At 39.6% G+C, this 23,461-nt stretch overlaps 1 protein-coding gene across 3 annotated transcripts in view; it reads left to right on the forward strand.

Moving 5' to 3' along the window:
- Positions 1-4,484: 4,484 nt before the first annotated feature.
- Positions 4,485-23,461, forward strand: part of Exph5 (exophilin 5) — a 72,677-nt gene continuing 53,700 nt past the window's right edge. For all 3 annotated transcript variants that reach the window (XM_076843796.2, XM_076843797.2, XM_076843795.2), the window contains exon 1: positions 4,485-4,603. In XM_076843796.2, coding sequence (XP_076699911.2) covers positions 4,485-4,603 — 119 coding nt within the window. The remainder of the gene's footprint in view (positions 4,604-23,461) is intronic.

A 23,461-nucleotide genomic window follows, 5' to 3' on the forward strand; every position in this document is an offset into this window, starting at 1 on the left:
GGAACTAAAAAACTAGTTCTAATCTAAATTTGCAAAGCTATTCGCTGAATAGTTAGAACAATGAAAATGAAATGAACAACTGTGCAAACTCTTTTCTGAGTTTTACATCTCTTGTTTACTAATAAAGGTCAGTTACCAAAATCAATCAAGTTAATAAGTTACAAGAATTTGCTTGTTTAACTAAAGGCTACCACCAAACACACCCTATGACCTATTATTGGAAGACATCTGGATTGTCCAGGGAGAAGAGCCAAAACTTGCTACAAAGATACTTCTGTGAAAACAGAATCTATTGAGCTGCTTTTCAATGACTTGCTAGGGTCATAGGTGACTTTGAAGGGCAAAAGTTTAGACATTCAAATAAGTGTTGTGATCATGTTTTCTCTTGGCTGGGTGGTTGTAAAGCAAGAAACAAAACTCTGCTGGGGATGTGACCAACAAGAGCCTGGAGAAAATAAGACTATGGGAGATTTCTAAAGAGTATTCTTTTCTATTGAGCTTGTTTAAAACCAAACTGATGAGCATCTCTTTAGTTGAGAACCTGGGAAGAGATTACCAGGGTTACCAGATACTGAGATGGAAAATTATTGCTTACTGCTGCCTGCACAAGCCCCTAAAACAAATTTTGACAATTATTTTTATTTTGAAAGTACTGTGATTATAATCCCAATGAAACTAATCTATATGTTTTCAGGACAACCCCCAAAGCCTTGTAAATTTCTCAATATAAAATGTCAGCCTAAAAATTTCTTAATAGTGTGCTCTATTGTGCCACAACCCAGGGTGGAAGCATGACTCAGTGCTGATGTGCTTCGTGGGATAGGCTTGGTCATTCAAGTTCTGACCTCAGCCTCTGCTCCCTGTCCATCCTTTGCTGCAAACATGTTATCTAGTCCAGGGTTTTGGCAATCATCTTCAAGCAGATGACTTCCAAATCTACTTCTCCATCCCTGCTTCGAAAATTCTGGTTCTACATTTATCATATTTGTTGGGTATCCCCACATGAAGGAATTGCAGGCACTCCTTGTGTCTAAAACTGAACACCTGATCTCTTCCTAAAGTTCGTTTCTGGTACCATCAAATAGACTAATTTCCTTTCAAACACTTGTGAAATCTTGTATCATCTTTGTGAATCTTTCTTGGGGGGATGGGGAGTATGGTGAGTTATATCCTTGGTCCTTTTTATTTTTATTTTAAAACAGGGTCTTGCTAAGTTTCCCAGGCTGGCCTTGAACTTTGGGATCTCCTACTGCAGTCCCCTGATTCATTTAGGATTACAGGCATGAGCCTTCACACCAGACTGAATTTTTCTTTCTTAACCCCCTATCTAACAAGTTATCAATTCCAGCTCATATCCTTGGACTCCAGCCCTCTTTTCTGCTATCACTGCTTTGTTCAGGCCCTCCTCCCCCTTTCTCTAGCATCAGCATAATACAATGGTTTCTTTGCTGCTTTCTTCCCTCTACTCTTCCTTGTCTCCTACTATCAGAGTTATCTTCCCAAAGTTCCATTTTAAATGTATAGTTGTCACCCCTCAAAACCTGTATTGGTTCCTCATTGCTCACACAATGAAGTCCAAAATCTTTAGCATGGTATTCACAATAAGATCTCAGCCTTTTTCCTCCTTATGTACCATGCATGCTAGTCTACTGCCTCAAAACATTCTTTTTCATTACTGTACCCACACCACATGGAGTCTTTCTGGGGTGTTTTTTTTTAATTAATTGCTCCATACATGAAATGTTAATATCACAGATATACTGTATATCTGTCTAGGTATTGTACGTTTATCTGTGATCTATACATAAAAAGAGTAACATTTTGCCCCTATTGAGAATGTATGTTCTAGCCAAACAGATCATCACTAATCCCTGAATATGTACCTAAATTTTCTATCATCCAAATTTTTGCTCACTCTGACCATTAATCAAAGATGATGGAATAGGAAGATTCCTAGAGTGTACATCGGTCATCCAATGTTCCCCTTGCCTAGAATAGACTTGCACGTCTTCTCTCATCACCCTCTATTTTTTCCTATTGATATCTGACCCTTCATGTTGCAACCTAAATAGTCTACCCTCTTCTCTGATCTACTTAGCTAGAACTAGATTCATGTTCATGGAATCTTTTTACTATGTAGTTATATTTCTGCTCATGTTTTCTTACCCACTTAATATTATTTATATTATAAACTTTCTAAAGACAATGAGCAGGGTTGGCAGCCCATGCCTGAAATCCCAGCAACTTGGGAGGCTGAGGCAAGAGGATTGCAAGTTCAAGGTCAGCCTTAGCAATTTGGTAAGGGCCTAAGCAATTTGGCATGATGCTGTCTCAAAATAAAATACAAAAAGGGGTGGGGATGTAGATCAGTGGTAATTGGAGTATTCAATACCTTCATGTAAGAAACACCAGAATATGTTGGTTGAAACTAACCAATATATACTATCAACACTGATATATTGGGAACAGAGTAAAAATTCTTGGGTTCTCATATTTAAAAGCCCCATGTGTATGCCCAATAAATGAATAAATGAACACACTAGAAAAATAGGACACTATATACAAGACACACTCTCAAACTACCATCATTAACATATAAACAATTTTATTTATTTATTTTAATTAGGTGTATATGACAGCAAAATGCATTTTGATTCATTGTACACAATTGCAGCATCCCTTTTCATTTCTCTGGTTGTACATGCTACAGCTTTGCACCATATGTGCAGTCAATCATTCATGCACCTAGGGTAATGACATCCATCTCATTCCACCATCTTTCTTGCCCCAAAATACTCCCTCCACATAAACAATTTATAAAGGAATTCTGTGTTGTACGACACTAATGTACATAATTATTATACCCACAGAAAGTTATTTAAATGGCTAGTTTCCCAGACATGTTTTAAATAATGATTAAGAGTTAATTTTTATTTCAGATTCTTGTTAACTGATACAAAATCTTTTGGTGGGAGGGACCGGTGCTATGGATTGAGCCCGGGAGCACTCTACCACTGAGCTATATCCCCAGCCCTTTTAAAGGGTCTCACTGAGTTGCTGAGGCTGGCCTCAAACTTCCCATCCTCTGCCTCAGCCTGGGATTATAGGCACGCACCACAGTGCTGTGGTCAGATATGAAAATCTTTATTGGGTTTATTTACCATGTAAAGAAATGATACATTTGGACATACATTTTATTTTTTTAATGCTTATTCTTAAGTTTTAGGTGGACACAATATCTTTATTCTACATTTACGTGATGCTGAGGATCGAACCCAGTGCTTTGTGTATGCTAGGCGAGTGCTCTATCACTGAGCCACACACCCCCAGCCCCTGGACATACATTTTAATGTTAGCAATCATCAACACATCATAAGGTGACCAAATTCAAGCTATTGGGGCAGGAAAGTCCATCTGACAAATTTGTTTTTATGTAGGAAGTGAAGTCAAAAGAAGAAGCATACTTTCTGAAAAGCCTTGACAATTAAAAAAAATATATATAGATATAGATATATAATACATATATATGTGTGTGTGTGTGTGTGTGTGTGTACACACACAAGAAACACACACACACAAACGTCTATGGACATTTCCATCATACTTTACTATATCAGAATAATTTACTTTCTAGGAAAGCTATTCCTGTGGTTTCACAGGATTACATTTCGCTTCAGTCAGAGGAGCTTTTCACCATCTCTTTCCCCAGCCAGCGCAGTCTTCCAAAATAACATAAACGGGGTTTTTGTTTGCTGAATTTCCAAAATCTGAGGATGACTTCCGTGGGGGCAATGAAGTGGCGGTGGTGGGTTATGAGAGATGACAAGTTTGGCATATATTCGTTTCCAAGGATACCCTAAATTTCAGTCCTTCTGCCAGGTCTGTCCACAAATGGCTGTTAATGTTAGGTTATCTCTTCCTGGTCTCTCAAATAGAGAAACCCTTCTACCAGTTCTAAAGCTTCTACCTGCAATTCTATTTTCTATGAGCTCTTCATTATTGGAAGGGAGATTTAGTTATGGATCTGTTTCCTTCTACTCCTTCTACGAATCAAGCTCAAGTTTTTAGAGCAAAGAGCAACCACCAAAGCAAATGCTCTGGGGCCAACACTTCAGCCTAGGCCTCACTTAGGCAGAATCATGTAGGCTTGTTTGCCTACCAAGTCAGAGAGCAGGTTGGGGTGGGGGGAGGAGACGAAGCCGGGCCCGCCTCCCTCGAAATGGGATTGGCTCCTTCTCTGCCTGGAGTCGTTCACTTTGCATCTTGGTTGGACAGGTGGAGAGAAACCTGTCATTAAGGTGTTGTCAAAATGATCCCTGTTTACGTGGGCCGTTCCCTAGGTTTGTGGCTTTAGAGTTTCCAAGGGGCGGACTCACTGACTATCGGATCAAGTTCGTGAAGCCAGTCTTCTGCAGATCTTGAAAAATGCCATCGTAAGAGGAGGCGCCAGGGAGCTTAAGCCTAAGCCGCACACGGTAGAGAAAATGACGAAAGTTCCTCAGGGGTTCGATTTCAGTTTTTTAAGCGAGGAAGAAGCCAGGAAGATCCTTCAGGTGCTGGAAAGAAATGAGGAACTACAAAGAGCAGAGAAGGAGAGGATCAGGTACAGAACTCCCTTCCTCTCTTCCTGGGCGTGGGTCCAGCAGCAGCCCGGGGTCCGCGGCTCTCCTAGCGCCTGGCGTGCGCGGGGTAGGTAGGAGCTTGCGTGGGGGCACCGGTCCAGGGCTGCGCGACGCGGATCGGCGAGCTCCGGGCAGATGCTCCGGAGGCTGCGGGTCGGGCAAAGGAAGTCTGCGCGGCGTTTCTCGCTGAAGGACTCTTGGAATGCCTGGTTGGTGCTCTGCAGACCCGGTATCGCAGACGGACTCGGACGCGAGTCTGGGATCCCGCAGGATGGTGGCGCATTCTGCCGTGTGTCCCCAGTGGGTCCCTCGCGGCTGTCCTGCCCGGGCTCGGGACACGTGGGCCGTGCTCTGGCGCGCGGGGTCCGGGCGCTATGTGGGCTGCGTGGCCTCGCTGCGCGGGTACTCAGGTGTCTCTTTGGTGGTCTGGGCACCGGGCCTTTTCAGGCAGGTGAAATAATAGGGCGGGGGTGCTATCAAGAGCGGAATCCTGGCAGCTGCTTCCTCTGATGCCCATTTGCACCAAACCCCAGGGAGCTCAAGGAACTTGCCAAAGAGATTTGTGAGGGTGAACGGGACTTCCACGCGCTGGGTTGGCTGCGGTGGGTGGGTCTCCTTGTGCGCGATGTTGTAAGGAGGAAGTTTCTACGGAATTTCACTGTTGACCTTACAATAAAATGTAGATGAGGGATTTGTTACTAGCAAAAGAAGTGGGTAATTACCTAGGTTGCAAATTAACCAGTTTTTTTTCTGCTGGGGAAGAACAGGATAAATCCTGGGATGAATTGAAAGTACTTCTCTCACCAGACTTGGATTAGACACATCCAAGGCCTTCTCTAGGTAATTGTGGGAGGGAATTCAGGTCATCACTCTCAGGCCACACAATGTGTGGTGTCGGGTGGAATTTAGAAAGTGGTTTTGTTTGTAATCAACCAACTGGTGATGTGAGTTCTGGATTCTCCATTCTTTCCAGATATCCTCTCCTACTTGCAAAAGTCCTTCAAAGGACACACCTCCAAAAGTCCTTCCAGGACACCCTTCAAATTGGGAATCCCTAATGTTTGTAGAACGAATTGGAGTATCCTGGGCCCAAATCTCTGTCATTATTCTTTTTCCCTAGACATGACTCTGGAGGAGGAGTGAAATTTGAGGTTTGAGGTTATGAATTTCATACCCCATACTCTGCCTTTAGGATTATTATTTTATTGATTGATTTTGGTGCTGGTGACGGAACCCAAGTGTGCTCTATCACAGAATCACATCTCCAACCCGTTTTATTTTTGATTTTGAGATGTAGTCTTGCTAGATTGCCTGAACTCAAAATCCTCCTGCCTCAGCCTCCTGAGTGGCTGGGATTCCAGGTGAGCACCACCAGCCTGACTGTCATACTCTGCCTTTAGAAAAATAGGCTTCATTATTTCCCAAAACAGTATAAAAAGTGTGTCTTCCTGAGAACAGTGTGTCCACACTCATGTACCTCTATCCACACATATGTTCATACACTGCACACAACCACACTTGGAAGTCTGAGGAACTTCAGAAAGGCATTCCTGAGGCACTAAGAAACTGTGTTTATTTTAATATGTGTTATTGAAAGTGCTCTTGTTTCAGAAGAGGTGGAGCTTCTTCATTGATGCATTGTATATTTGCAGAAATTGAGAAAATAAGAGGAAGGAAGCTTCCTTTCAGGATGCTATCAACTCGGCTTCTATATTCTTAGAAATAGTGATATAATTCATTTTTAATTTTCATTCAAGGGAATTTTGACCATTTATATTTAACCCAATGCTTTCCTTGTTGTGTTTTCTCTGTAGCAGCTCTGGGTGCCCACTTCAGTTGACTTTTGAGGGAACTGAATTTGCACATAGATAGCAAAGGCCACTGGGCTAGGTATTGAAAGGCTGGAACACATTTTCTGATTTCATGATACTCACATCCTAAATGAAGCATTGACAGAAAAAGCCACATGCTAAGACAAAAATCAACATTGTAACTATTGAACTATTAGTAGTTACCCAAACAATTTGATAGATGTCATCATTAAAATACAAAAATAATTTAAGGAAAGCAGATGGTTGGGCCAAGTGCCCAAAACAACGATTTCTAGTACTTTCTTTTTCTCTGTTTAATTCTGGCTCTCCTATCAAATACCCATGTCAGGATGCCAGTCTCCGTGGGATTGTTCTGCTCACCTGCTTCAGGATCACATGCATGGTAGCAGATACTGACATGCAGAAAGGGCCTGAGGTAACAAGTCAACTTGGCTGCTCTTCTCATTCTCTTGATATGTATGATCATCATATTTTCCAAATAAAAAATTAGGACACATGACTTAAAATTTCAGAGACAGTTCAACAGGCCTATCTGAGAGACCCTGGGGGCCTTTTTACTCTATTGTGAAACAGCTTCAAGATCTCTTGGCTAGGACAATAAGGAAACAAATGGGGAAGTTTGGAAAGTTAGCAAGATGGGGGACATCTGATGAACTTAATTGTACCTGTGATAGACTTGAGGTATCTACAAGACAAAAGAAGAAACACTTCATAATTAGAATATAGAACTGGAAAGTCATGGAGGTCTAGAGATATTCAGAGATTGATACTAAAGCCATGAGAGTAGTTGAGTTCCCCTGCAGGAGACAGCAACCCCTGTCCACCCCCATAGAAATTCACCTGAATACACAGAACTTTCCCCTGGTCTCTCATCTGTGCCATATGGTTCCGGGTCCAGCTTCCTGGGAAAGTATCTGCATTAAATATGATAGTAACATAAAAAGTTGATTCAAATTTTTAAGAAAACCACCAAGATTTGAGTTGATAAATAGGCAAAAATAGAAATAAATCATTCACACTATAAGATAACCAAAGGGTAAACAAAACAGATGGGGAAATGTTCACTCTCATGGTAATAAATAAAAGTAATCTTGAGATACTATATTTCCACTATTAAAATGACAGAAAAAACTATTGGTGAGGGTTGTAGTAAAATTGATAGACTCTGCATGTTATTAGAGACCTAATTTCACTACAGGCTTTATAGTGAGCAATATGACAAAATTTATGAAGATATGTCTTGCCCTTAACTCAGTTGTCCAATTTTTGAATAGTTCTCAGTGGGAAACAGAAGTAGAGAAGATAGATGCATCAACACTTATTAAGTGCTGCTTTTTGTGTAAAAATAGTAATTATTGTGCCACTAGTAATAGCTCACACGTATTGGGCCTATACTGTATATTGATCATTGTACTAAACATGTTATACAGATTTAATTTATCCTCCCAATAATCTTTTTAGGTACCCTCTTTATAAATTCCACTTTGCAGAGAAGGAAACAACCTGCAAAGGTTATATATCTTGTCTAAATTAAGCAATGGGTCAAGAATTCATTTCAGGTCTATCTCAAAATTATTTTATCTATCAGCATTGAGTAATGCTCATAAGCATTCCTTGGGGTAAGTATTATTAATGAGTTTTTACAGAAGGGAAACATATTTAGCAAGGTTAAGGAACTTATCCAGGGCCACAGTTCACAAATGGCAAAGCTAAAATTTGAACTGAAATCTGTATGGCTCTAAAATTTGCATTGTTTTTACTCTGTGTGTGTGTGCATGCCCAAGCATGCATATAGAAGTGTATATATACATAAATGTCTATATATAAACACATACACATACATATATGTGTGTGTATAATATATGTTCTGTATAATCTGAAAAGCATCTTTTTTTAAAAAAAATATTTATTTCTTAGTTTTCGGCGGACACAACATCTTTGTTTGTATGTGGTGCTGAGGATCGAACCCGGGCCGCACGCATGCCAGGCGAGCGCGTTACCGCTTGAGCCACATCCCCAGCCCTGAAAAGCATCTTACTTTTTACAAATCATTGAAAACTACTACTGTGCATTTTTCCCACACACCTTTATCTTTGGGCCTCATGAATTGAACTCTGCAACAGAAAGTACCAAAAAATTATCACCTCATCAGCTCACAAAATAGATACAAGTAAATCAAGACTGGTTACTTTTCCCATTGCAGAAAAATTGTAAAGTATCAGTTGGTACAGTGCTTGGTATAATCAAGTTGAAAAACAGCATGCCTAGATTTAGACTGTCTTTCCTCAAAGGTAAGATTACAGTCCAGGATGGTTTTCCAGAATTTATTTGCTTCTGATTGATTTACACTAATGTCTTTGAGCTGTGGAACAGTTCTGAAGGGGACTGTATTTACCCATGTTGTAAAGTGGTTAGTAGCTAATGAAAGCTGAAGTATCCTGCAGAGATTAAACACTAGATATGTACGTTTCCTGTCTCTTCTAGGCTTCTCTCCCAGCCAGTGAAATGTGCCTCTAAGAAAGTTTCAAGAGACATTAGACACCAATTTATTGGGCATCTTCTATTTGCCATACACTGTGTTGGCCTGAGAGTACAGCAGAGAATAGAGCCAGATTCTGCCCTAACTGGCCTCAGTCTATGAAAGTTTTTCTTTGGTAGTAGGACATGTGAGATGAAGTGTCCCTATACATATAACTTACCATTAATCAGCCCTATGTGGCCAGGAAGAGTAACCATGAGGACAATGCCTAGAAATCATAGGTGTGCCTGAAAGACTTGAGTATTCTGAAACAAGGTATCTGATTAATATCATGTATGTTTCCAACAACATCCAATTAATTAATTCATTTAAACTGAGTGGAGAGTTTTCTTGCATATGTATTCTCTTGCCTAGTTACTCCTGTGGATTGTTCTCTGTGGGCCATACACATGGAACTCCTATAATAAGATACCAGGCTAGGCACAGTGGTGCATGCCTATAATCCCAGCAGCTCCGGAGGGTGAGACAGAAGGATTGCAAGTTCAAAGCCAGCCTCAGAACTCAGTGAGACCCTGTTTGTAAATAAAATACAAAATAGGGCTGGGGATGTGGCTCAGTGGTTGAGTGCCCCTGAGTTCAATCCCCAGTATCCCTCTTCCAAAAAAGATAGCCCATACCTCAAGGTTGGGGAGTAGAGTCCTTTTTAGACTTTATTACTCCATTAACTACTAAAGTCTTTTGCGTCTGTTTATCCTCATCTTAAGCCTTCTAAAACAGGAATTTTTATATTCTTTTTCAAAAGCTGACAGTAACTATATTAAAGACTAACATTTGTTGAGCTCTTACTCTATGCTAAGTTCTTCGTGTGCATTATCTAATTTAATTCTCACAACAACTGAATGAATTAAGGTGTATTCTAATCTCCATTCTATAGAGGATGCAAAGACAGTTCAGTATCTTGTTTGAGATAACACCAGGATCTAGGAAGTGTCTGATTTGGGAACACACCTGGATGTGACCGCTGTGTAGGACCGCCTCCTATGATACAAAAAAGTTGAAGTGACTTTCCTTGCAATGCCCAACTAGCTTATAATAAAACCATAACTGGAATCTTTTCACTTTAAAACTCTTGCTGTTCCCACTGACCATGAAAATAGAGAACACACAATTCTAGGCACTCATATGCACAACCTAAAGTCAGAAATGTTATTACTAAGAAAAATGGCACAATATAGATATTAAGGGACAATTTATAGTGTCTGCCTATACAGGGAAAATTTACCTTTTGAAAAGCATATATGCATTGTTTAAGGATATACTCCAAACTGTCAAAATGGTTATCACCTGGGAATATTTCATGACACTCAAACACTTTTATTTCTTACAGTTATCATGTGTTATTTAAAAAGTAATGATAACTTGTATTTTTTTAAATTAACTTTATTTGCAGAAAACATAACCATTTATATTGAAAATCAGATTGAATCTTTTTTTGTTGTTGTTATTGTATTTTTTATACCTTTATTTAATTAATTTATTTTTTGTGGTGCTGAGAATCAAAGAATCCAGTGCCTCACACGTGCTAGACAAGTGCTCTACCACTGAACTACAACCACAGCTCCTACTTGTTTCTTTTTATAATAAGAAAATGCAGAATGTTTGGTTATTTTTTGCCTCCATAAATGTCCCTTTAAATAATTGATTTTAAAATGTTTAAATGTTCCCCCCCTGTCCTTTTCTTTATAATGTTAATGTATAGATGAGTAAATTGTTGCTTGATTTCTTGTGGTCAAGGACTATCTCAGGAGGAGAGCCTCACACACTTAGTAGGTTCTCAGGACCTAGTGAGAGGGCACTGACTTATTGCTGTGCAGGGAATGCAAAGTAAGGGAAAGAAAGATCTGGGGAAACCTTGCAAAGGACAAAGAAGGTCATCCTGAGGTTAGAAAATATTTTCCTTCTTCATCAGCACACATGGTCTTAAAACAGAGAACCATGTGAAGGTCAAAGGAAGGTCAGGTTAAGGTTAGAAAGAAAATGTTCTTCTTCCCTATTAGCGGTCATGGTCTTAAAATCAAGCAGGAGGCCAAGAGCCTCACTAAAGTACTTGCACACATGTGGGTGAATTGTTTTCTCCGTCTTTATGCAGGTCTGTTCTGCTGATAGTTATTTCACAGGCTGTGAAGTTCAAGAGCATAGACTCACCTCTCTCTCCCTCTCAGGAATGTTTCCTTATTGACATTGTGAATGGCCCTATTAAAAGGCTGTACTTGAAACATTAATTTGGCACACCATAGCAGCCAGCTTCCTCATACCACCGTGTGTTAGCTTTCTAATAATAAAAAGAGAAATGAAGGGCTACAATGACCAAAGCCCCCGTCTCCCACAACACATTGTGAGGTTTTATATTGCTATCAAGTTTGCCTTGGTTTCAGCTTTTAAAAACAAAACATTTAACAGCAGTTAAAGGTAGAAGAGATGTAGGGGAGATAGTAAAGGGGAGTGAGTAACCTACTCTGGCAAACACTCTTTTGTTCTGAATCACTATGGTTTGATGTTTTAAAGATATTATTATAGGTTCAAACATTGAGTATATGACCTTTTGAGACTGACCTCTTTAACTCAGCAAAATGCCTTTGGGATTCACACCAGTTGTTGTATGTATCAATAAGTACAACCACAGCCCCTATTTCATTCCTTTGTATAGTTTATCATTCCATTGTATGGATGTCCATTCATCCAATGGAGGACTTTGTATTGTTTCCTGTTTTGGATATTGAATAGGGCTGACACAGACATCTGTGTACAGATGTTTTTGTTTGTTTATTTGTTTTAGTTTTGCTTTTTGCAGTGTTTTTTTGTTTTGTTTTGTTTTTCAGTGCTGGGGATCAAACCCAGGGCCTCATAAATGATAGACAAGCAGTGTAACACTGACCTACATCCCAGGCCTGTGTTCAGGTTCCTGTGCAAACATAAGTTTTTATTAGAGTGGAATTGTCAGATTTTGTTTTGTTTTTACCCCAGTACTGGAGATTGAACCCAATACCTTGCATATAGTAGGCAAGTGCTCTACCATTGAGCTACATCCCCTTCCCCTTTTAATTTGTTTTGTTTTGTTTTAAGACAGGGTCTTGGGCTGGGAATGTGGCTCAAGCGGTAATGCGCTCGCCTGGCATGCGTGAGGCGCTGGGTTCGATCCTCAGCACCACATAAAAATAAAATAAAGATGTTGTGTCTGCCAAAAACTGAAAAATAAATATTAAAAAATCCTCTCTCTCTCTCTCTTAAAAAAAAAAAAAAAAAGACAGGGTCTCGCTAAGTTGCCCAGGTTGGTCTCAAACCTGTGATCCTTCTATCTCAGTTTCCCAAGTAGTTGGGGTTACAGGTGTGTATCACCATATTTGGCCATATTCTTAAATTTATAAGAAACTGCCGAAATGTTTTTCCCAATGGTTGTAATTCTACCAGCAGTTTTTCCCAATGGTTGCATTTCTACCAGCAGTATACAAGAGTTCCAATTTTGTCTTAGTTGTTTATGCTGCTGAAATAAAATGCCTCAGAATGGATGATTTATAGATAACAGAAATTTATTGTTCATAATTCTGGAGCCTGGGAAGTCCAACATCAAGGTACTGGCATATTTGGTGTCGAGTAAGGGACCCTTCCTCACAGATGGTGTCTTGTATGTATCTTCACATGGTAGAGGGGGATAAAAGACCATCTCTCAAGCCTCTTTTACAAGGAAATTAATCCCATTCATGAGGGTAGATCCCTCTTGCCCTAATCACTTTCCAAAGGTCATTCTCTTGTTACTGTCACCTTAAGGGTTAGGTTTCAGCATATGAATTTGGAGAGGACACATATAGTGATTCTTCAATCCTGGCAGTGTTTGTTATTGTCAATATTTTTATTTTATACATTCTAATAAGTCTGTAGTGTTATCAAGTTTTAATTTACATTTCCCTGATAACTAATGATGGTAAATGTATTTTCATGTGCTTATTTGCTTTCATAATTTTTTTTTGAAGTGTCTGTTCAAATTGTTTACACATTTTTTTAGCTTGGTTATTTTCTTACTGTTGAATTTCAAGAGTTCTTTATATATTCTGCTCTAATTCCTTTGTGGAATGTTCAAACATTTTCTTGTCTTGCAGTATTGTTGCAGAACAAAAGATTTTCATTTTGATGAAATTCAATAAATGAATTTTTTCCTGTTATGAATCATGCTTAAGCCCAGATTACAAAGATTTTCTCCTATGATTTAAAAAAAATATATAGTTTAATGTAATAATTTTTATGTAAAGTTTGAGGTTGACTGTGATTTGTTTTATTTTTGCCTATGGATGCACAATTATTCCAACACCATTTGCTGAAAAGACTGCCTTTCATTGAATTGTCTTTGTATCTTTATAAAATTTTTAAATTTAATTTTATGATTGTTCCTTGCTAGTACCTAGAAGCACAGTGGATTCATGTATTGTTCTTGTGTATCCTACCACTTAACTGAACTTATCAATTCTAGGATGTCCTCTTATTTCTTCCTTTTCTTTTTTTTTTTTTTGTAGAGTTTTTGAATGATTTTCTATGTAGCCAATCATGTCATCTGCATGATTATTTCTGCCTTTCTAATAGGTATGTCTTTTAAAATTTCTTTTCCTTGCCTAATTCTGGCTAGGACTAATCCTTGTTCCTGAGTCTTTCATTATTAAGTTTGATATTAGCAATAAGTTTTTTTGTAGCTGCTTTGTATCAGATTCTGTTTCTTGTTTCTGAGAGTTATTATCAAATACTTTTTCAGCATCAATTAACATGGTCATGTGACTTTTCTCCTTTAGAGAGTTGATACAGTGGTTTATGGTAAACAATTTTAAAATAGCAAACCAGCCTTACTGTTATGAATTGTACTGTATTATCTCAAATATGTATATATGGCTATATGTGTATATATGTAAATATATATATACTTACACATATATATTTATATTCTACACACATATATATTTATATACATATATACTTACACACACACACACACACACACACATAGGCATGCTGGGGTCCTAAGTTCCAGTACTTCAGAATGTGACCTTATTTGAGGAAAAGGTGTTTACAATGGTAGTTAAGTTAAAATGAGATTGTTAGGCATGGTAGTGCATGTGGTGCATGTCTATAATCCCAGCAACTTGGGAGGCTAACGCAAGAGGAATGCAAGTTCAAAGCCAGACTAAGCAACTTAGCAAGGCCCTAAACAACTTGAGAAACCTGTCTCAAAATAAAAAATAAAAATGTCTGAGAATATGGTTCAGTAGTTAAATGTGCCTGGGTTTGGTCCCTGGTACCAAAAAAAAAAAAAAAAGAAAAAACATGAGATTTTTAGGGTGGGCTCTATTCTAATATAACCCATGTTCTTATACTAAGGACATCAGAAACAGAGACAGACAGGCACAATGGAGAATGTCATGTGCAGACTGGGAGACTGGAGTTACACTGCCACCAGCCTAGGAAGAATGTCATGTGCAGACTGAGAGACTGGAGTTACACTACAATCAGCCTAGGAACTTCCAGGAGCTAGAGAAAAGCCCTGAAGAGATATTCCCTAGCATCTTCAGAGTGAGCAGAGCCCTCCAACCCACAGTTTCATCTCTAGGCTCCAGAATTTGGGACCACAGATTTCTGTTCACTCAGTTACTTTGCTTTATTATGGCACTTTACAGCTCTAGCAAACAAATACACTTACATTCTCAGGATAAATCCCACTCAGCCATGGTGTACTGGCTGACTTTTTACTCAATTTGCTAATATTTTGTTTAGGATTTTTGCATCTGGGTTCATGAGAAATGCTATACATACTTACTGGGGATTTAATCGAGGGTGCTTTGCCACAGAACTATATCCCCACCCCTTGTTATTTTGAGACAGGGCCTCCCTAAGTTGCTGAGGCTGATTTGGAACTTGGAATCCTCCTGCCTCAGCCTCCTGAGTTGTGGGGATTATAGGTGTGCACCACCACACCCAGCTAATTTATTTTGTTCATAATACTTTTGTCTGGTTTTGGTGTCAGATTAATTCTAACCTAGTTAAGTGAGTTAGAAAGTGTACTCTGGTCTTTTCTGAGGAAAACTGTGTATTTTTCTTCCTCAGACATTTGGTAAAATTGACACAGAAACCATTTAGAACTGGAAGTTTCCTTTTTGAAAGGTTCTCAATGATACATTCAACTTATTTGATACACATAGGGCTAGTCAGGCTATTTCATCCTAGGATGAGTTTGATAATTTTTGGTTTCTGAGAAATGCATCTATCTTATCTAAATTGTTAAATATATGTTGTTATAGTGAGTTTCTGCTACATTGTGTATAGTTGAGTCCCTTTTTAGTCATTCTGACAATTTCTATCTTTATCTTGGTGTTTATTTAGATCATTTACATTTAATGAAATTATTAGTACATTTGGGTTCAAGTCTACCATTTTATTTGGTTTTTTATTTGTTCCCTTTTTCATTCCTCTGTTCTTCCTCTCCTGCCTTGTTTTCGGTTACTTTAATCATTTTAAAGTGTTCTTTTAAAATTTATTTATTGTAATTTTTATAATATATCTTTGTGCAATATTTTGGTGGTTGCTCTAGGGATATATTACATAACTTTTCACAAAATCACTGTTTAATGTTTTCTAGTAAAATTTAGGAACTTAACACTACATATGTGTTTTCACTTCCTAATTTATGTTGTAATTATTTTATATATTAGAACTAGATACATTGGAAATCCAAGAAATGATATTACAATTTTTACTTTTAACCTTCAAATAAAGAACTCAAAAGCAAGACAGACTATTATACAATTCTCTATCTATGGGTTTCTCACCTGGGGAGTCAACCAACCTAGTCAATATATATATATAAATTAAATAAAATAAATTTAATTAAATGTAAATATTTAATATTTTTGAAGTGGTAGGGATTGAACCCAGGGTTTCATGCTTAGTAAGTGTTCTACCACTGAGCTACATACACTCCCAACTCATATAACAAAAATGTTTGAGAAAAAGCTTATATTTGTACTGAACATGTACAAACTTTTTTCTTGTCACTATTCCCTAAATAATATGTTGTAACAACCATTTACTTAGCATTTATATTGTGTTATTAAGTATTATAAATAATCTAGAGACGATTTAAAGTAAATGGGAGAATATGTAGGCTATATGCAATTACTATACCATTTTATTTTGTTTGTTTATTCTTATGTGGTGCTGAGGATGGAACCCACTGCCTTACACGTGCTAGGCAAGCGCTCTACCACTGAGTTACAGCCCCAGACCTATTATGCCATTTTATATAAAGACTTGTGCTTCCAACGGATTTTAGTATTCGCAGGAGTCCTGGAACCAATCCCCCACCAATCCCAAGGGACACTGTATTTAGGTTTGATATTTATATGGCTCTTTCTCCATTGCAGATGTTCTAAGTTTCCTTCTGATAAAACTTCCCTTCCACTTGAAGAACTTCCTTTAGCAGTTCCTTTATGGCAGTCCTCCAGCGGGAGGACAGAAAGAAAAAAGCAAAGCATGTTAGCCACATCCTCTTGGGACCAGACACAGCTCCCCTCATCAGAAGGCCCGCCTCCCTTCCCTCAGAGTTTCCAACGCATGAGCCCCTGCTGCCAGTGCCTGCTGTCAGGAGACCCCTTTCTTGCTCCCCAAGCCTGAATGAGGAGCTTGCTCTGCTCCATTCACACCAATGCCCTCTTCTGCCCTCAGTCCAGAACAGGATACAGTTGAAGAGGAAAAACAAAAATGGGAAATTCTCAGTGGCCCAGGGGTAGTTTGTATTCTTTTGAAATTTGCATATTGCTATCTACTTCAAGCCCTTTTTTAACTGCTTACTGCATTCTGTTCAAGTCTATGGCTCCATTTGCTAGGAAACACCGGGTGGAAAGAACTTAGAACACCTCACCTGGAACCGGAACTCTCTCCGCATTTAAGTTTAAAAAAAATTTTTTTTTATTGAGATGAAATTCTTATAACATAAAATTATCCACTTTAAAGTGAGCAACTCACTGGCATTTAGTACACTTACAATGTTGTGCAATCACCTCTATATGGTACCAGATCATTTTCATTACCCCAAAATACAACCCAGTGAATAGTTACTACCCTTTGCCACCTTCCCCCAACTGCTGGCAATCACTAATCTGCTTTCTGACTCTATGGATTTACCTGTTGTGAATGTTTTATATAAATTGTATCTGGTTTCTATTAGCATTCTGTAAGGTTTCTCCATCTTATAGCATAGATCAGTACGTTGCACATCCTTAACCTTTTTTAAAAAAATATTTTGGGGGATTGTAGATGGATACAATACCTTTATTTATTTATTTATTTATTTATTTATTTATTTATTTTTATGTGGTGTTGAGGATTGAACCCAGTGCCTCACACATGTGAGACAAGCGCTTTACCACTGAGCTACAACTCCAGCCCTTCCCTAGCCCTTTTTAAAAATTCATTTTTAATTTTATTTTGAGACAGAGCCTCACTAAGTTGCCCAGGCTGGCCTCAAACTTCCATTCCTCCTGCCTCAGTTCCCAAGTCACTGGGATTATAGGCATGTGCCACCATGCCCAGAAATATCTTTGCTAATTTTGTAGGAAACTTTTCTTGTGCTTGATTTAAACTCTAATGTTGTGGATGTAGTTAACTTTTAAACATTTTTCATATTTTTATAAGTCATTCATATTTCTTGACTTATTATTATTCATATATTTGCCTATTTATATATCCAGGTCTGCATCCAGAATGCTTCTAGTCACAATTAACAGAACATCTAACTATAGTTTTGACAAATTGGGGGTGAATTTTTTCCTGACATAGTAAGACATCTGGAATTAGGCAGCTGTTAAACTGGTTTAGTGGTTTGAGGATGTCAGGATGATGTCTTTGCAGACTAAGATGGTTGCAGCTGCTCAGGATGTCACATGCATCTTCAAGCAAGGAGGATAAGGTGAACCAACTGCATATTCTGGGAATAGACCCAGAAGTGGAAATGTTCATTTTAACATGGAAGTAAAAGCTTTTCCAGATCATCTCCCAGCAGATTTTCCTTTTTATGTCTCATTGACCAATACTGGATCATATGGCCACCATTAGCTACAAAGAAATTGAGAAATCAAGGAATGAGAATGAAGTGCTGGATTAGGCTTAGCCCAATCATGATCCATTCCCAGTACCAAACAGTTTGCTGTTCATGCACGAAGAAATGGAAAGTAGGGGAACTGCATTCTAGAAAGCAACCAACATTGTCTAAGCCTTGGGGTGTGTGTGTGTGTGTGTGTGTGTGTGTGTGTGTGTGTTCTCTCTTATTGATTTATATATTTCTCTATATACTAAGGAAGATACTTATCTTTAAATTTATTTCCCAGTCTCTGGCTTATACTTGATGTCTATCTGAATATAGGAGTTTTTCTTCATTTTTCTGTAGTAAAATATACAATATTTAAAATATTTTTCCTTTTAAGATCGTAGGTTCTCCCTACCTACAGCCTAGATCAACATTCGGTTCTATACCAGTGGTATGTCCCTGTATTCCCAGCTACTCAGGAGACTGAGGCAGGAGGATTACTTGATCCCAGGAGTTTGAGGCCAGGCTGGGCAACATGATAAGATCTATGTCTCCAAAAATAAAATAAGAAAAAAAATTCTCATTTTTAAAGTCTTTTTAAAAATTTAACTTTTTAATCCATTTCATGTATGTTTTGTCTTTAAAGTAGGATAATTATATAAATTGATTTTTCCCAAACAGCTAGCAAATTGTCCTGGTACCATTGATTTCTGTTGGCTTCTAGGACCCATGATGTATAATAAGTCCCCATTTTTCTGTAGTTTTGCTTTATGGGGTTTCAGTTACCTATGATCAACCACAGTCTGAAACAGTTCAGTGGAAAACTCCAGAAATAAACAATTCATAAGTTTGAAATTGTGCTCTGTTCTGAGCACCAGGATGAAGTCTCCCACTGTCCATCTCCCCTGGGATGTGGCCCATCCCCTGTACCTCCCTCCACTAGTCTCAGTAGCCGGCTCAGCCTGCAGATGGGCTGTGTGGACTACAGTGTTTGTGTTCAGGGAACCCTTACACAGTGGTTCCACACCGCATCACCTCACTTTAATTTAACTTTTCTCATCACATAGGCATTGTATCACATTATCACCAGAAGAAGGGTGAGGAGAGGACAAGGTGTTTTGGGAAAGTGAGCGCATTCACATAACTTTTATAACACTATATTGTCATAATTGTTTTATTTCATTCTTAGCTTTGTTAATCTCTTGCTGTGCCTAATTTGTAAGTTAAGCTTTATGATAGGTGTGTATGAATAGGAAAAACATAGCGTGGATAGGGTTCAGTACTGTCTGTGGTTCAGTACTGTCAGTGTCCTCCATGGACTCCGACACTGATGTATTCCTTTTAGGGAAAAGACTATGGAACAAACAAGTATTAACAACAACAAAGGATCAATGAGGCAAAAAGCTTACGGCATCAGCTTTTTTTTCTTATTTATTTGTTTGCTTTACTGGGGGTTGAGCCCAGGGGTACTCTACACTGGACCTATCCCCAGCTCTATTTCTTAATTTGAGACAGTGTTTCTCTAAGTTGCTGAGGCTGGCAACTCCTGGACTCAAGTGGGCCTCCTGCCTCAACCTCTCAGATAGCTGGGATCACAGGTGTGTGCTATTATGCTTCACCACAGCATCAGCTTTCATGGAATCAGGAGATTGCAGGGAAGAGACGTTGGTAAAAAGAAGTGTGATTGCCATCTCTGTATTAGTGCACATAGGTAATGGATTATGTTTCAGTTTCCTTCCTCTTCCCCTTTCCTGTGCCAGGTGGCAAACCCAACTAAGGGTAGACCATTCATGAAGTCTGCATCAAGTGACCTGATTGTCTTTTAGAGTTGGTTCTTTGGCTAAGCAAAGCAATGCTCTGGCAGAGTGGTGTGATATGATATATAAAAAAGTAGATTCTCTCCCTCCTTGAAGCAGGTCATGGAAACTCCAATCCAGCTCCCCTCCCTACTCCCTTCCTTCAAACTGTTGACTATAAAAGAAATTCTGATGATGTACCTTCAACTTCAGAAGGGTCCTGACCCACACCCACAAGGAAAAAATGCAAAAGAATCTAAACAGACAGGCCTTGCTGTGTTTTCCCACCCAGCCCACTAGCATTAGATCATACTCGTTTTGTCCAATCACATTTCAGCACGTCTGTCCATGCTTTGATAAAAAAAAAAAAAAAAAAGACAGGGCTCAGAAAGCCTTGGATCTCTGAACAAATGGAAGCTCCTGGAGGATGGTGCACCTGGAGAGGCTATAAAAGTGCTGTGCCCTTTCCCACTTGCCTCGACCTGTGCCTCTCTTCATCTGCATCCTTTGTCCTTTATAATAAACCAGCAAACGTAAGTAAATGTTTCTCAGAGTTCTGTGAGCCACCCAAGTCAATAATCAAACCTGAGGAGGGGTTGTGGGAACCCTGGCTTATAGCCAGCTGGTCAGGAGCACAGGTAAAAAAAATAACCTGGTGCTTACAACTGGCATCTAAAAGCTGGGGCCGGTAGTATTGGGGACTGAACCCTCAGTCTGTGGATCTGAAGCTCTCTCCAGGTAGATAGGGCAGAACTGAAACAAAGTAGAAAACATGGGCTAGTGTCCACTGCAGAACTGCCTTCCTGCTCACTGGTGGGGAGAGGTGCCCACACAATTCGTGATCACAGAAGTGTTCGGTGTGGATTGCTGTAATATAAGAGCACAGTAAAAGCATTTTGTCTTTCCAACACAGATAGTATAAGTTCCTAAGTTATAACAAAATTAATTTACATATATATATGCACATATGCATACACACACACATATACATTTAGTTGTAGACGGACACAGTATTTTTATTTTATTTATTTATTTTTATGTGGTGCTGAGGATCAAACCCAGTGCCTCACGTGTGCTAAGCAAGTGCTCTACCACTGAGCCACCAAAATCAATTTACTTTTTAAAACTACTAAAACATAAGGTAAACCATTATTAGGACGACTAGACAGCCAGCAAACATTGAAAACTACACATGTTGTAAGTTTAATGTTTCCCGCTCACAGGGAAGCTGGGAAAGCTCTCCAGGAGCTCATTCTCTGCTACCAGCCCAGGTCCTACCAACCAGGAAAACAAACTGCTCTGTGCTGAAAACAGAATGTAGGGGGGTGAATTGGCTACAAGGTGACAAAAAGGAGCAGAGAAAACAATCAGGGCACACTGAGGCAAACAAGAGATTGCAGGAAGGCAGGAGGCAGAGGTAAGGAAGTCTTGATTTGTTGTTGACCAGTTTCAAACTATGGAGTTTAACAATCAGCTTGCCAAATTCCTGAATATTTAAAGATCTGTCCTCCTAAGCCAGTGCAAGCCAGCTCTAGCACAACTCTCCTTGGAGGAACAATGGGAGCAGGTGGTGTTATCTAAGCCCTCCGGCTACTGTCCCCCAAGAGAAACCAGAAGCATGGCAGGTGTGACTAGAGATTTGGAGATCTAGGAGAGACAGTCATTTCCAGAAGTTCTGCAAGAGCTTTAGGGAGGAGAAAAAAATACCCACCTTCCTCTTCTTGTTCTCTAATCTCCTGCCAGTTCTGGCAGAACCCAGTTGAAAGTAGATGGACAGGTTGTGAGACCCTGGGAAATGCAGCTTACAGGGGTCATCTTCTGGCAGACAGAGCAAAGTAGGGGAAGGACAGTCACTTGTCCTCCTCTTTCCTCTTCCATCTCTTGTTCTCTTCAGTCAACCTTTATATTTATTTATTTACTTAGGTATCAGGGTGTTGAAGGGTGCTTAACCCAAGGGTGCTTAACAACTGAGCCATATCCCCAGCCACCCCCCTACACACACACTTTTATTTTTTATTTTGAGACAGGGTCTCAAGAAGTTGCTGAGGCCAGCTTTGAACTGGCAATCCTCCTGCCTCAGCCTCCCAAGCACTGGGATTACAAGCGTGCACCACCTTGTCCAGCTTCTTCTATCATCCTTTAGACTCTGCATTTTCTCACTGCCCATTTATGTATTGCTTCTTTGCCTGAAAATTCTCAGGAATTTCTCTCTCTATTGTCCTATATTAGTGCTCTGACCCCTTTGCTCCTTTACACTTTCTTTCTCTTGCTTCTGCACTTTGGGAGTTGCCCTATTCTCCCTTGTGTCTCTCTGTTGCTGCTTCTCTCTGCCTTGCACCTTTCTCAGTTTTCTTAACATAAAGGGATGTGATCAGGCTTTCTCATGCATGTGGGAGTCAAGGTCTTTGGGTGGAGAAGAAGAAAGTCTCATTTAGTGTTGAGGGGGCCTTGTGGAAAAGTTATGCCTAGACTGAAACTGGAATATGAAAAAATTGGGGAACCAAGACACCTCTAAGGACCAGCTACTCACTTGCTCATCTCTCCCAGCCCACACTGTCCTCCTCCCAGCATGCCTTTGATTCCTTTACATGCTACATTCTTTACCTGGTCCAGATCCTGATGGTGATGGCCATTCTGTTGCATCTCTGGCCAGCCTGGGGATGGGCTGCCCTAGGACCAAATATCCAATCTGTAACATCTCCTAGAGAAAGCTTAGTGCTTTCTGTGCAGGGACTACAGTCTGTTCAGTTTCACTACAGTGATGTAATGCTGGTGTGGCATATTGCCAAGATACCTCTACCAGTGGGAGTTGTGCAGTTGCTTTCTCTGTACTTGCTTTGCTTTTCCTCTCCGCGTACCCACCTGTGCACAAAAGCTAATGCACATCTGATGCATCTACCCAGCATCTCTGATGAAAGATCTCAGGCCACAGGCTGTGCTTAGACAGATATTCCCAACCGTGACTGAAATTACAACCATCTGGGGAACTCTCAAAACAGCCAGTGCCAAGCTGGTGTAGTGGTACACGCCTGTAATTCCAGCAATTGAAGAGATTGACGCAGGAGGATCCCAAGTTTGGGGTCAGCCTGGATAACTTAGTGAGACCCTCAGCAACTTAACAAGACCAAAATTAGAAGTTAAAAAAAGCACTGGGGATGTAGCTCAGTGGTAAGCACCCCCGGAGTTCAATCCCTAGTACCAAAAAGTATTTATTTAAATAAAATTACCAATGCCAGTCTCCCTGCTCCAAGATACCCCAAGCCATTTTAGCTTAATTGCTCTGTGACCAGAGTGGTATGGTATTGATTTTTAAAGCTCCACAGATGATGTCATGTGCACTAAGGATCCCACCCTGGCTGCCTGGGCACTTGAGTTGTGGACCCCACTTGTTCCATTTTTTTCTACGATCCACTCCTTTGAATGAGTTGAGGCACAGCTGATCTTTCAAGAAAGCTTGCGATTTGAGAGGGAAAAACCTTGGGTCCTAGCAAAGCACAATCAAGAGGATTATGTTTGACAAATGTAATGAACCTTGTTTCCAGTACTTTCCCATTTTAAAACTACTTGGCAGGATCAAAGAACCTCCTGTCCCTGGAGCTGTTTAGTCTGGCAAC

The sequence above is a fragment of the Callospermophilus lateralis genome, chromosome 2 (assembly GCF_048772815.1).
Source record: "Callospermophilus lateralis isolate mCalLat2 chromosome 2, mCalLat2.hap1, whole genome shotgun sequence".
NCBI lineage: Eukaryota > Metazoa > Chordata > Mammalia > Rodentia > Sciuridae > Callospermophilus > Callospermophilus lateralis.